Source organism: Poecilia formosa, unplaced genomic scaffold (genome assembly GCF_000485575.1).
Source record: "Poecilia formosa unplaced genomic scaffold, Poecilia_formosa-5.1.2 Scaffold55, whole genome shotgun sequence".
NCBI classification, from domain to species: Eukaryota; Metazoa; Chordata; class Actinopteri; order Cyprinodontiformes; family Poeciliidae; genus Poecilia; species Poecilia formosa.
Genome location: NW_006799994.1, coordinates 987,274 through 1,002,368, shown reverse-complemented (window position 1 = coordinate 1,002,368; position 15,095 = coordinate 987,274). Strand labels below are relative to the sequence as shown.

The following is a 15,095-nucleotide window of genomic DNA, read 5'->3' as shown; positions in this document are numbered from 1 at the left end:
ACTGATCAATGTAGTTAAAATCACACATTTTAAACTAACATTAGTCTAGGTTATAGAGCCAATTATTGAACTAATTTGGATATTTCTCCTAATTTAGCCTGATTTTCTCAGTTCTGTGATGAGGTTTTTTTTTTGGGTTGTGAAAATAGTTCGAGTTGGATGCTGCCCTCTTCCCACAGTGGCCAGAAGAGGGCAGCACTGTGTTCTTATTGCTTTCCAGGTTCCAGACCTAATTTATCCCCCCACAATTACAGAGATAAGGTCTCCCACCAAAACAATATGAAAGTGATCCATCAGTCATGGTTTAATAGATGTGACTGTCTGTGAGGTATTAGTTTTATCTTTCATCCGCTCTAGTCATTTCATATTATTTCTTAGCTCTTCACGGAGATTAAAAGTAAAATTTTCACACGTGAACGGTTTTGGATGTGACAGCTCTTTTCCAGCCTTCTGTCAGCATGTTGTAATTTCATTTTTCCTTTTCAGGATCCCCAATCAGCTGACTGCAAACGCACACAGCACATGATGCTCCACACGCTCCTGACTGCTCCCTCTGCTGCAGGCTTCTTCACAACTGACTGAGTAAAGGTCAGGCTTTGTTCCCCTCTAACTGTGGATGTGGCTTTGCTTTGTAGAGTAAAAAATACAACAAGCAGCTTTGATCATCAGAATTAACATGATTGAGATCGCTGCTGGAGGAGATTCGGATATTTTTATCAAGCTTCAATTTATGTACAGAACTGTGCAAAAGCTTTAAAGCTGCAGGCCAGACTGTAAAATAAGCTCTTGAAAACTCACTTCAGATAAAGTCAACTACAACAAAGTATTTCTTGGTCTGCTTTTCTATTTTTGTTTGCTGCTTTTTGTGATATTGCCATTCATTCAAGATAATATCTAATGACATCACATGAGGTTTGAGCAACCAACAGCTGCGTTTCTGTTACAAATGTTTGCAAAACTTTGTAGATATTCAGCTAATATTCCACAATTTCATAACAAAATTAAAATCAATAAATTTGGAAATGGATATGTTTACGCATTAAGTTATTAAAAAGACGCTGCGTCATCATCCTCCAACCACTTCCTGTTGCCTTCTTTGTCTTTTCCACCACTAGAAACTTTCGGTTGTTGTAATGCAAAAAAAAGTTTCCATTGCAGTTTTACAAAATACACAACTTTTGATGAAGCTGAAAAATCACCTCATTCTGGCACAAAAACATCAATTCGGCTGTGTGTTGCACAGCTGAATGGTTGCCATGGAGATTAAAAAATTTCTCAAGCAATCATGAAAGAATCAAAGCAAAACTCCAGGTATGTTTTTGATGTGAGAATAATATTAGAAACAAAGCCAAAAAAAGTCAATTTTACATAATACAGACCCTTTAATAAACTTGAAAAAGTTACTAGGATAAACCTAATTTGATTACTTGTAACAAATTAACTTGTTTTTTTTTTAAGATGGGTCAACTGTTTTCTTTTTTCAGAGTTTTTTTTTTTTTGTTGTTGTTTAAGAGAAATGTCTTTTCAAATTTCTTCAAGAGATTTCCAGGAAATCTGACCTGTGAACATGGAAACGTTTCTCACTCAGCTGTAAGTGGAGCAGATGGCTGGATAACACCTGCGTCCACACACACACACCTACACTTACACTAGTGTGACTCATCAGTGTTGCGTCAGCGGGCATCAGGCCCGTTAGTCTGAGCATCAGGTCGTGAGCGACGATGCAGCAGGAGAATAACGGCCTGAGGGAGGAGATGGGGATCGATAACCCGGCAGGACAGGAAATCACTTTCCCGGTGATGATGAAGGTTTTTAAGTGACGCACGCCTCCGACCGAGCAGGAACACAAACACACAATCTACACGCCGTAAACAGATCCCACAGCTGCGATCAATCCTCAATTTGTTCAGGATTGAAACTCTTTCCCTCCTTCAAATTGAACAGATTTATTCTGAGCTTCTGTCACTGTTTACACAATTAATCATCAGTTTAGTTCATTTACACAATAAAACCATAAATGTTATAATGAGAACAAAATATGTGAATGTTTAGTATTTACTGTCTAACTAAGAACAGGAGGCCAGTCTTTACACAAGGATGGATGGATGGATGGATGGATGGATGGATGGATGGATGGATGGATGGATGGATGGATGGATGGATGGATGGATGGATGGATTGAACATAAAAAACTGAATCAGTTTTTTTGATCAGTGTGAAACTCTGATTCTTCACCTTTAACTTAAAAACTTAAAATATTTAAATCTGATTTGTCTGTTTAGATTCTAATAAAGGTCTGACTTCCTGTTTGGTTTGTCTCTTTATGAAATAAAAGCTTCTTTTTTATAATTTAAAACATTTTAACACATTAGTTATTGATTCCTTCTTTGATGGGTTTTTGTTTGTATTTCAGTCCCGGGTTGAAGACTAAATCCGTCTCTCCTGAAGCTCTGAACTGGTGAAAAGTTCAAAGGTCAAAATCTCCCAGCTGCAGCTTTGTCTCTGTGTTCCTGTAAGAAAATAATCATTATTTGCTTTGCCTTGTTGTTCCAGGAGAATCTCACTGCTGGTTTTTGTTCTGTTTGTGTTTATTTGACTGGAATAGACTTTGGACAGGGGAGTAAATAAATAATCAGACAATAGGTGCCTGCAGCCCCTCTGAGCCCCCAAACCCGTCTATATGATCAAAGATCAACCTCGAAACAGACAAAAATAATCACTAATGTTTTTTCACATTTCTGCCTGTCTTTGGACTGTTGGTGCTTATTGTTTTTCCCTCTTTCTTTATGTTTTATTTGTTCATTTCAGTCCTTTTGGGGTAAATTCTGCATCTGTTTCTGGTTTTAAAGTTCTTTTTCACCTTTTCAGTGTTTTTTTTTTTATCATTTCCTGCCTTCACCGCTCTTACCCAGACAAACAAACCTTCAGTGAATGAAGATAAAACTACACTCTGACACAATAAAAAGATAAAATTCAAAATATTATGTTTAACATGATTTTACACCAACATTAAAAACTGTAGACCAGACTCATTACAACCAATTTATGGCAATTAAATGAACAAAAGTATGTAATAAACATTCTGACTAATTTCCAAAGAATGTTTCAAACAAGTGCAGGGTTAACCCTAACCCTTCTTTTTTTCACTTCCTGTAGCTGTTAGCTGTATCGTTCAAGACAAATTAATATTTTGCAAAGAACTTTAAAACCAAATATACTGTAAAATATTAAAAACTGCTGTAGACATTGCTAAAAGTGTTTGCAAAAACAAACTGAAAAATCTTCACTAACCTTGTTTTTTCATTTTTTTTATTATGAAGCATTGCATTAGATAATGTTTTTGGAAACTGCAACAATTCAAAATAACATTCCCAGTTTGACAAAAAAAAAAAAAAAAAAAAGTTTTTGCACTCGCTTAAACTGGCTTTTAAATTTCCCCAAAAAAAAAGTGCTAAAGGGGAGATGGAAACACGTTTCCCAAATTTAAAAACTCAAGATGATCAGAATTAACTGAACCAACTTCTTGTGTATAGAATGTATTTAATAATTTTCATTTATTACAGATATTCTCAGATATTCAAATTGGATTAAATTGACCTTTAACAGTAGGAGGTTTCTGTATGATGGTAATTACCAGTAGATTCATCCTCTTGAGTTTGTTGCAGTGAAAAATTATTTCTCCCTTAGTAATTTTGTTTAAAAAATGTCTCATCTTGTCAGATATTTTCTGTCTTAAAGCTTATTTTTGCAGTGTGAAGGCAACTGAACCATTTAATATTCCTGCCTTGTCGACGATGATAGGCTGCAAGATTAAAAAACAGATTGAACACGAATCTCTCTCTAAAGATTTCCTCTGGAAAAAATAGAAGGTTTTTAAACATCAAACAGAGCAGGAGCTGTTTGTTCTGAGCTTCGTTTTCCTCTGTAAACCTGAAAAACAATAGAGAAATGTGGCTGTTTGATCCGACCTCTCCACCCAGCGCCTGCATGCACGGCTCCTTCGCTGCATCTGTTTGTAGAGGGAAGCAGAAAGCAGAGCTCACCTCTGGTCACATTCTCCTCGGCTGCAGAAGGTTTGAGGGGCTGCTGATACTTTTTATCTGGCTTTTCCTCACACAGCCTTCGTGAGCCGCAGCTGCTTTGAGACAGAGTGTGGGAACAATGAGAGCAGAAAAAGTGCAAAAAACAATGGCTCTGAATCCCAGTGAACAGTCGAAGAAAAATTAGGAAATGTTGCATTATTTGCTACCAACAGATTTCTTTGGTAACGAGTTGTTCCAGTGTCTCAGAGAAATCAACCATTTGGTCCAGGAACAGAAAAAACTAAAGTTTTCCAAGAACAAGAAAAAAAGAGACTCTATAAGCTGAACTGAAGGTGGAGGAGTCAACTGATCCAGCTGTTTTAACAAGGGGATAAAATGTGAGCCAGAGAGATTATGTGTGGATTACGTAGTTTATAAATGGTACTTAAATGCATCACTGTGGATTGTCAGCAGATGTTGCCACTGTAAACTCTGCAGGAGTTTAAACAGTTAATTACATAAAAAAACATCAGTTTTTCTCTGGCTCTTTACTACTTCTGCATATTTCAACTGATTTCAATGTTGTGCAAAACATATTATTAAAAGATGCTTTCCAACAGATTTATCTTAAGGTAGTTTTCATCTCTGATCCCTGATCAGGTGAGTAATTTCAGTTCTAATATATTTTTTGAAATATTTAAACTTTTTTATATGCAGAATCTAAATAAATTTTGTTCTCTTTGGCAGCTTAAAACTTTTACCTACTTTTATCTGCCTCACTGCAACTTTTAGCAATTCTTATTTTTACTAGTTAGTTCTAAATGTATAAAAAGCATAAATTAATTTAGCATTTATGAAGTTCAATATATATGACTTATTGACAGGAATCTTTCTTTATAAAACATGTTGCATCTCTGAAACTAACAGTTTGAAACTCTGAGGTCATGTTTTCTTTGCTGTTTGGTTTAATCTGATTCTTAAGCTTCAACACGAGACGGATAAACTGACCCTGGTCCAGACGATTCAACCCCTGCTGCATTAAATGCTCCGAATATTTGACAGGATTAAGATTATTGCATTCATAACCACTTACAGGCAGCACCACTTCATGTCTGAATAGTTTGTATATTCAGTCTGAATATGGAGCTGGTTTCACTTTTTTGCTTCATGGAGAAAAATTTTTGTGTTTGTAAATTGAGAAAACAACTAAATCTCTTAAAAATAAAAAGGAGTACAACTACTGTGATTTATCTTCGTCTGAACACAGTTATTTAAGAGAAACTTGTACTTGTTTCAACTTAAAACAAGTTAATTTGTTGAACACATAAATATGCAACATTCAGCAGGAACTATTTCTAAAAATAAGATATGTGACAACCTGTTGGAGCTTATTGTGGGTTTTCTGTGCAAGACGTGAAATAAAGTTTAAAAAATTAGACAGTCACCTTTAAATATTTGGTCAAAACTCCAAAACAAGTTCTTAAAACTTCAACTACAAACTTTTTGCATCCTTCATCAGGCTTCTGGCTCCGTTCTGGTTGAGTATTTGGGCCTCATTTAAACTTCCTGATTTACTGGCCTGAAGACTGTTAAACATCCAAAGATTCAATGGGGCTGAGGTCAGAGGTCATGCCACAAACTGACCTCTATTAGTGTTAAAGTTTCACCCACTTTAAAATCAAAATGCACTGATGTGATACTGATGAAGGAAAGATAGAAACTCCACCAAACGTTTAAGTCTTTAGTTCCTATTCTTATCTGTCTCCTTCAGTGAAGAGGCCAAAGAAGAGATTGAGAAGCATTTTAATAGAGATAAAAACAGGAAGTGAACCACGGTGTGCAGTCTGTAAGACATGATGTCTGATAAATGCAAAGATTCTGTAAATATCTGGTCATTTCTGCACATTTAAAAGGCCAGAGGAGCACTTCTGAGTCACAGTGTAGAAGAAAAACACATTTCCAGCATGTAAGACACAAAAATGAAAAATCTAAACGTCACATTAGATCTACCAGCACAATAAATTACATCTTCATCCACCTTAAGATCATCCAGCACCAGAAAAAAGATTTACTTTTTTCTGCTAATAATGATGATCAACTTCAAAGTTAAACAGGATTTCATAATTACTATGATTTTAATGTTTATTTAAAGAATTTTGAAATCATTTGAGAACATTTTAACTCAGAATGTTTTAAAGGAAACTTCAGCTTTCCGTACTGAACTCATGCAGAGCCGAACCTAGAATTTAATCTGTCTCTTTATTCCCAAAACAGACAGTAATATTTATCAATACTTATCCAGTGGATGTTTTAGAGGTTTTTATTTTTTACTTTACTTCTATGTTTACTTTTTTCACCCTCCTCAGGGAACCTTTTCCAGAAAAGTGTGATTTTTATGTAAGTTAAGCCAAGTATGAATCCTTCAAGCACATAGCTGCTCTGAAACAAAATGGATGACAAATAATCGAGTTTAAAGACAGAATCTTCAGGCACTTCAGGCCATAAAAACACATTTTCTTTTACTGAACCTATGAAAAATAAATGACATGAAACTATAATTTACTCAAACATGATCACATTATTCAAGGCATTCACATTAATTTAACATTTTACCATTTGTCTCGTTAGAACAGCGAACCTGTTTTATTGGGATTTTAGATCAAAACAAACTGGAGCGTAATCATGAAACTTGAAAAGATTTTTGCATCATTTTCAAAATTACTTACATATAAAATTCTGAAAAGTGTGGAGGAAAACTAATAGCGCATATTATCCTGAACAAACCGTCATCATGGTGCAACATGGTGGTGGCAGCATCATGCTGTGGAAGCTGGTCAGAGTTGATGGAGATAAAATAAAATAAAATGATAGAAGTGAAAAAGACTGGAGACTGGGGCAGAGCCCCATTAAAAAAGTAGTTACATGTCATCAAATTAAGTTTGTCAAACTTTATTTATGTCACTTGGATGAACTTCATTTAATTACTTGTGACAAATTAACTCAATTTTCTTCAGTTTGATCGCCTGTTTTGTTCTTTCAGTGCAGCCAGAGCTATGGTAGCATAGATTAGATCAGTGTCTTAGAATGGCCCAGTCAAAGCCCAGACCTGAATCCAACTGAAACCAGATGCTCACCGATGTTCTCCATCCAGTTTGACAAAGTTTGAGCTCTTCTGCAAAGAGAAATGGGCCACATGTGCAAAGCTGAATACAAATGCATGCCACACTTCTCAGATTATTTGTAGAAAACTTTCTCTAGTTTGAGTTTGTTGTTCAGGTGAAATACATCAAAGTTTGTAGTTGCAAAATTTTTTGCCAGGCGATTCATTTCATGTAACTTTCAGCTTTTATCAAACTGAGATTTAAAAGTAGAGAAAGTCAAATTCAAGTTAAACTTTTCCACTCATCTCCAGTTCAAACCTCTTTCTGTGAGTTTCTACTCTGAATACAGTGAATCTGGTTCCTCCATGATCCGATTTAACCCTCAGCCTGACGTCCAGCAGCGGCAGCGGCGGCAGCAGCGGCGGCAGCAGCGGCAGCAGCAGCAGCGGCAGCAGCAGCAGCAGCGGCAGCAGCAGCAGCGGCGGCAGCAGCAGCAGCGGCGGCGGCGGCAGCAGCAGCAGCGGCAGCAGCAGCAGCAGCGGCAGCAGCAGCAGCAGCAGGTCTGTATCAGCTGTTTACATTCCTCACAGATCAGATTTCTGGCAGAACATCCAGGTTCTGCAGCAGTGAACCCGAGCGCTGACTCTTGAACTGATACTTCATTATTATTTTATAATAAACATCTAAAAGATACATGGACATTTTTCTAACTTTATATTTTATATTATTCTGCTACTTTTTGGATTTGGACGTGAAATGTAAAGAGCAGATGCTGATTCAGAAACAAAAATAAAAACTGGATTGAAATTAATTAGATTTACAGCTTAAGTTGGAGCTTGGAATTAATTTTCTTCATTCTGTGTCAATATTTGACTAGACCGGCTTAGTTATCTGAAATCAAACAACAAAAAGGTAAAAAAAAAAAAGTCACAATCTGAGTCAGTTTCTCTGTAAAAACCATCAACCAGCATCACAGAATGATAATATATTTATGTTCCATTTACTTAAACTGCATTAAGAAAATTATAATTAAATTATATTATATTCTGTATGACATAAAACCTAATTTCTAATTTATTTCTAAAACTAAAGTAATAATGTCTGGTTCATATTCGGTATTAAAAACATTTTAGAGTCAAATAATATTCAAAAATTGCATTTCTAACTTTGAAAATGGGATTTTAAAAAAAACTGTTTTCCGTCATCTGCTTTCCAAGCTCATTTGGAGCTTGGAAAGAAAAAAACTGTATAATTTCACACAGTTTAGGAGCATCTAATGACCAAGCTGTAGTTAGAAAAGCTGCCAGATATTAATGATAATTCAAAAGAAAACTTGAAAAATAAACAAAAGAACACAAGAGTGGAAAAAAAAATGAATTTATTGAACAGCACTTTTTAAAAAAATGCCCTGTAAACAAATTAGAGGGACTAGAAACGATAAAAGAAATCTAAAAATAAATAAATAAACTTCTCTACAGTTTACTCATGTTAGTCTGCCATCCTAGCCTTTTCTTTTAGCTTTCTGATGGCTGGAGTGTTAGGAAGGTTTTCTACCTCTAGTTTTAACTCATTACTGCCTCCTGCGTCTACGGTGACACTTTGTGCACGTTTTGGTCAGGAGGCGTTCATCGTTAATAACATTACGGCTAAGAAAGTAACGGCATTGTGTGTGAAATAAAACCACTAAATAAAAAACTAACGGTTGATTTTCTGATCTGAACTGAGTTCTGACGTTTTCACCCCCACCAACACTTGAAAGGCCTTTGCACACCAACGTGTAACTTAGACACAAATAATAACAACCTCCAGCAGTTTGGGAAAATCAGATGAATTAAATAAGGAGAAACTTTAAGGTTTATTTTAATTTACAAGATCAAACCAACCCTTCATTTTGCTTAGCATACTTTGTTATAAAGTGCATCGTGCTGGAAAACAAAGTGAATCAGCTTGGATTCAGGTTTGGATCTGGATGCTTAAATGTAAAAATGAGCACAAAACGTCAGGGAACGTCTGATTGGTCGATTTTTTCCTTGGTTTTAACAAAGCCTATTGGCAATAAACCTCAAACCATCAGAGAAATCCAAACATTTGGATTTCTGTTTCTTAGACTGGAGAAGCGAATCTGGCCTGAGTCTCTTCCTCATGCTGGTCACTGCCACGGTCAAACATTACTGTGGGACGGTAACCAGCATTTGCAGGAAGTTGGCCAATAATCCAATCCTATAAACCAAACAAAGCTGGAGTCATTAAAAAAACTGTTTAGCATCTGGATCAGAGAGGATTTTGACCCAAAAATTCTAAACACAAACCAAGAAATGGATTTTTCCTTACAAATGTGGCTCATTTACAGGAAATAAATCATTTAAAGTAGAATAGACTTTATTGGTCTCCAAGGAGAAACTGCTCATTTGTTCACAAAGAGTTAATTATTAGTAAATACAATTTAGCCATAAGCAATACAAACTGTATTACTTTTTAAAATAAATAATAATATCATGTAGTAATAAAAAATAAGAAAAAAATATAAATAATAATATAAACCAGCAGTGTTCAGATTTAATACCAAGCAGAAATGAATCAACCAAACAGGAACTTCTTGACTTTTTGTGCTCAGTTTAGCTCCTGGAGGAATGAAATGAAGCAAAAATGTTCAATATTAGGGATAAATCTTCAGTCTGGCTGACACCCAGCTTACACCGTCCTAAATAAACATCAGTTTATAATATTTAGCTTTGTATTAAGTGTAATTTGATCTACAGGTTTCTAGATCTTTCAGTATTTTTGTTTTTTTTGTGTCAAACTGTATCATCTTCAGAAAAAGATTCAGCCAAAGAAATGGGGATATAAAAACAAGATGGCTGACAAGAAAGCGCCTAAAGATGTAATTTAAATCTGGTTTCTGATTAATGTCTGTCTGGGTGAAAGGTCAGAGTTAAGGACCAAACAGTGCAAACCTCTTTGTTTCTGTTATTGGTGAATGAAAGAAAAACGGAAACGAAAGAGAAAGGAAGGTGGTTTGCAAAACATAAAGTGACAAATGAATAAATAAGTGGGCAGAATTTACATTTTAAATGAAAAAAGTCAAAGGAATGAATGAAAAAGTAGTTTAAATAAAAACATTGGAAAGGAAACTCCAGAATATCACTTGAAGCTGCAGTATGAAACTTTTATAAAAACAGACTTGAAACAATGGTATGAGACAAATAATCTGTGAAAAAAACAACAACAATCAAGCTCCTCTGTTTTCTCTCAGTGCTAACTAGAAACAACCAATCAGAGCCAGGAAGCAGGACTTTGCGCTGTCAATCAAGTCAATCAGCAGAGCCTGTTATGAATGCTAAGGCTAGTTAGTATGGCCACCAAAGATATGAGATAAACGGTTTTCCTGAAACAGTAAGTTGTTTCTCCACCATTAGGACATTTAGAAGCGCATTCATGAGAATGATCGAAAGCGCTAAGACCCGCCTCCTGGCTCTGATTGGTTGTTTTTGGTTGAGGGCGGCGAATTTCTTCAGACAGTACGTGTGTCGCACATGTATGAGGTGGAGGAAATGGATCTTTTCACAGATTATCTGTCTCATATTGAACAATCAGGACATGGTCAGTTTGATCAAATATGTAAAAAAAACATTTATTTAAAAAAAAATAAAATAAAGTTACGTACTGCAGCTTTAAGGTCTGACTGCTTGGAAGGAAACCGTCACATATATTGATGTTTGTACAGAATGAAAAATGTTCATATTGAACACCAAACACAGACGTGGTGGGCAAAGGCCTTTGTTTTACCAAAAACAACAAAAACAGAACAAACTCATAAAAAATGTTTGTCAGTTTGAGAAAAAATACAAAAAATTGTATCTGATTTTATCTTAAACCAGCTCCGCTCCGCCCTGATAACACCGAGTGTTGGGCTTACGCGGCCTGAAGCGGCGCCTCTTATGTGACCCCTGGTGACCTCACAGCTCACAAACCGAATGAGACGCGGGCTTTGAACGGAAAACACCTGAATCCTTCAGATGTAAAAAAATGAAATGACCCACAAAACAGAAACTAACCGAAACCGCCTCTGTTAGGCCTCAGATGCACCATGAGAGGTCAGGAGAGGTCAGGAGAGGTCAGGAGCGCCACGGCGACCCAGACACAATACCAGGCTCCGGAAAAACATTTAAATAACAGCTAAAAAAATACAAACTTCATAACTGCACTAAAAACACGTAAAAACAACGTCTGAATCACCATGGCAACATAAAAACAAGACAACGATGAAGACTTGGTCCTTATCAGCAGTCTGCACAACATGGGTGTGTGTGTGTGTTAGTCTGAGACAGAGCGGGGTTAGAGAAACGTCAGCTGAGTTCAAACTTCATCTTCTGTGACATCAGAGGCCAAATAAAAAATAGAAGTAAAAAAAAAAAAGGCAGATGGTCTTTTAGGACTCCTGAGGGACGACCTCCATGACCTTTTGACACCAGGCGGTGGTCGTGACTGCAAACACAACAAACCAGAGTCTGTGTTAGTTTCCGCCATTTTCTGCTCAGATTCAACCAGAAAATCTACAGAAAAGTAAAAAACCCCCAAATAAAATCAGCAGAAATATTTATTTAATTTAATATTTAATTTAACTGAATGCTGCTGGATTATTTTAGACTCAAATATAGCATGAAAATTTTATTGTAAATAAATAAAAATGAAAAATAATCTGGAGGAAAAAATAGGTTGAAATGAGTTTAGACTTCCTTTCATTTTTTTGTTTTAAAAGGTAATGTTTTTATAATCCCATATCTGTTTAACAGTACACTACTTTCCTTAAAACAATGTTTTTCTGAACATTTAATAAATCAAAGAGTTAAAGTAAATAAATAATCAACTCTTAAAACATAGCTAACGCAGCAAATCACTTTTAAAATGTCAAAAAATTGTCAGTTTTTGTTTTATACAAATTAGTTCATTTTTCCTTTAAAGTAAAAGGAAACTTGAAATAAATAAATTTCAAGTGTTGCTTTAATGAATATCTGTGAAATAAAATAAACAAATAAATTATTTTTAAACAAGAATAAATGTGCAACTCTCTCTCTATTTCATGTTTTTTACACCAAAATAAACATTATTATATTTCAAATGTTATTTTAGTCAATATGTGCTAAACAAACTAAATAACTAAATAAAAATGAGAAAAAAATTGTAACTCAATCTTTTTATTAAAATTATTTTTTTTCTTTCATACCAAAATAAAAAAATGTAAATAAATGCATTTCAAATGTTATTTCAGTGAATATCTGCAACAATAAATAAATTTAAAAAATATATTTCTATTTTAACTTGCTATGACCTGGCACATTGTATTGTAAGTGAATTTAAATTATTTATTAAACTAAAGAAACCCATTTTAAAAAAGCATTTCATAATGACTCAATTTTGTTTTAGTAAAAATAAAAACATATTTCCTACACCTACTTCACTGACTTTATTTAGTCTTTACGTAACTAATCTTAAATATATTCATACTGAAGTGTATGTTTTTTATGATTCATGAACTTTTGCTTTGATTGATCCTTCTGAGCCCCTTCATCATCATCATCACTCCAGGAAAAACAGATTCATAATTTCACTCACAGATGCCGCGCGTCATCCACCTGGGTTTGTTCTTCCAACAAACGCCGACAAAGTAGACGGGCAGTCCGGTGGCGATGATGCCGAAGCCGATGGCGCACTCCTTCGGCGTCTTCCAGAAAGACACGATGATGAGGAAGAGGCAGGCGAGGACGAAGCTCACCGGCAGCAGGATGTTCACCTGCAGCGGCGGAAACGGAACAGGTTCAACAGAGACTCCGGTTTTCATGAAAACTGATCAAATCATTGTTTTTTAGACCATATAGACCTGTTCACCTTTGATGACCTTCACAGGTCCAGGACGAGTTCCTTTAATAGAAAACATTCCTGACTTCCTGCTCAGTTTTCATGACCCAGATTATGAATGGATGGAAATAACATTTACACAACGGACAAGGCAGGAAAAAAAATCCACAAACTGAAATATTTTTTCCATATTTATCCAGGTGTGCGAAACAATCAACCTCCTGACTTTTCCAGACTGTGTGGGAACCATGGCAACTGAACAAGTCCCAAACTCTTCAGGAGTAAAATCTGCCAGTTCCAGTTCAATCTGCATCCTTAGAGGGAAATGTCCCTTAAAATAAGGAATGAATCACCTCACAGTGATAAAATGGGAATAAAAGGCTCCAGGTTCAGGACGTTTCTGCTGCTGGTCTTAGAAGAGGACCAGGCCGCCCGGTAATAAATGTCTGTCTGTTAACGTCCGCTCGTTAATCAGCTGCGTCTCTCCTCACCGGTGAGATTAATCTCCACTGGTCCAACTGGAAACCAGCTGAGCAGCAGGAATGTGACAGAGAAACGAGGACAACATGGGGAGAGGGAGAGGATGCTCCAGCCCGTCCATCTGCCTCGTCTAGTTTCTGCGACACGCGGCGCCATGCCAACGGGCGGCAAGAGCAGCCAACCGGAGCGCACAGGCAGACCGCGAGAAACGGCAGCCAATCAGAGGCTGCAGTTGCTGCTTCAGAGCGGGATTAGAGTGGAAAAACTGAGGTACTGGAAACTTTGTTCTCAGATTTCTGTCTTTAATCTCAGGTTTCTGACTTTAAGGCAGATGAGCATCTGAGAGCAAACAGCGTCAATGATGCGAAATGTTTAGGAGATCTCACTTTCTGGAGAAAAATGTCAGATTTAAAGATTTTTTTCACGTGGCAGATTCAGTGACCCTCGTCTTTTTCAGTAACTTCAGAGGCTGACTGATGGGAAATCTTTAGCAGAAACTACCCACCGAGCGTGCAGACACCAACAGCTACCCTGCAGATGATGAGCTTCCTGCCTCATTCCTGCTCTTTGATCAGCGCCGAACCGTTTGATTCGGCTCTGAATAGATCTTTGTTTGTGGAACAGAGAGGAAAGTTTTCGTGCTGCCAAAGTTAACAGGAAGTTTACGGGAGTGAGCGAGACACTGCGATCGCTCTCCTCATTCCTGTCCTTCTGCGTTCACTCGCCTTAATCGGCCGCTCCAGCTCGGGCTTCTTGTAGCGGAGCCACATCATTCCCACAATCGCCATGGCGATGCAGAGCCAGTTGAAGAAGCTGAAGAAGTTGATGACGGAGAAGATGTCGTTGGAGAAAGCGTAGAGCAGCGTCATCAAACACTGGAGAGAGAAGAGCGCATCGCATCGATTACTCAGCTGGTCTAAACCTGACAGACTTCATGTTTAACGTAAAAATAAAACGTCAAAAGAAAAACTGCAATTACGCACCGTGAATATGAGTGAGGGCAGCGGCGTCAGCAGCGTGGGGTGGATCATGGACAGCAGGCTGGGCAGGTGACCCTCCCGCGACCCCACAAAGAATAACCTGAGAGGTTGGAGAAGATGAGCGAACCAAAGCTGATGGTAGTTATTCAAGCTGCATTTCCAGGTCAAATAAACACAAATTTTTATCCTGTAACGGTGCATCAATTTATCGGCCAGCCAATTTGTTTAATTGTGGAAGATCTGTGATCGGCCGATACTTACATGTGCAGCCAATTTCCTCCCCTGATCTGATCTACCTCAGCAAAAATCTAAAAATCAGACACTGTCCTCTTTTGTTCTGTGTGAGAAGACCGGCCCAACAGGTCATGTCTGCATGTTTGCAGTTAAAAACAGTCACCCAACTGATGCCAACTCAACGACTTTCTTGCTGTATTTAGCAACATTTCAGACAAAAACAATGATATCAGCTAAAATCGGAATCGGGTCAGGCTACTTAAAGATCGGTAATCGGCGATCAGCCAGAAAACTGCCATCGGTGCACCCCTAATATCTTGCTAATGCTGAACAAAAACACAATGTTTCCATTAAATAAGAAATCAAATTAAAATCACACCTGAATAAGCTCGTTCATGGGATAAGTCTTTAAAAATAAAGGC

General features: G+C 36.9%; 1 protein-coding gene and 1 long non-coding RNA gene across 2 annotated transcripts in view; one reads left to right on the top strand and one right to left on the bottom strand.

Annotated features, from left to right (window-relative positions):
* Positions 1 to 8,957: 8,957 nt before the first annotated feature.
* slc7a5 (solute carrier family 7 member 5) overlaps positions 8,958 to 15,095 on the bottom strand; it is a 21,301-nt gene continuing 15,163 nt past the window's right edge. Inside the window, exons 7-10 of the mRNA XM_007553198.2 lie at positions 14,443 to 14,539; positions 14,185 to 14,334; positions 12,737 to 12,914; positions 8,958 to 11,608 (exon numbers count right to left, since the gene is read on the bottom strand). Of these exons, the coding sequence (XP_007553260.2) occupies positions 11,553 to 11,608; positions 12,737 to 12,914; positions 14,185 to 14,334; positions 14,443 to 14,539 (481 nt within the window). The 3' untranslated portion in view covers positions 8,958 to 11,552. The remainder of the gene's footprint in view (positions 11,609 to 12,736; positions 12,915 to 14,184; positions 14,335 to 14,442; positions 14,540 to 15,095) is intronic.
* LOC107836394 (uncharacterized) overlaps positions 11,367 to 15,095 on the top strand; it is a 16,722-nt gene continuing 12,993 nt past the window's right edge. The window contains exon 1 of the long non-coding RNA XR_001662279.1: positions 11,367 to 11,436. This is a non-coding gene — a long non-coding RNA (uncharacterized LOC107836394). The remainder of the gene's footprint in view (positions 11,437 to 15,095) is intronic.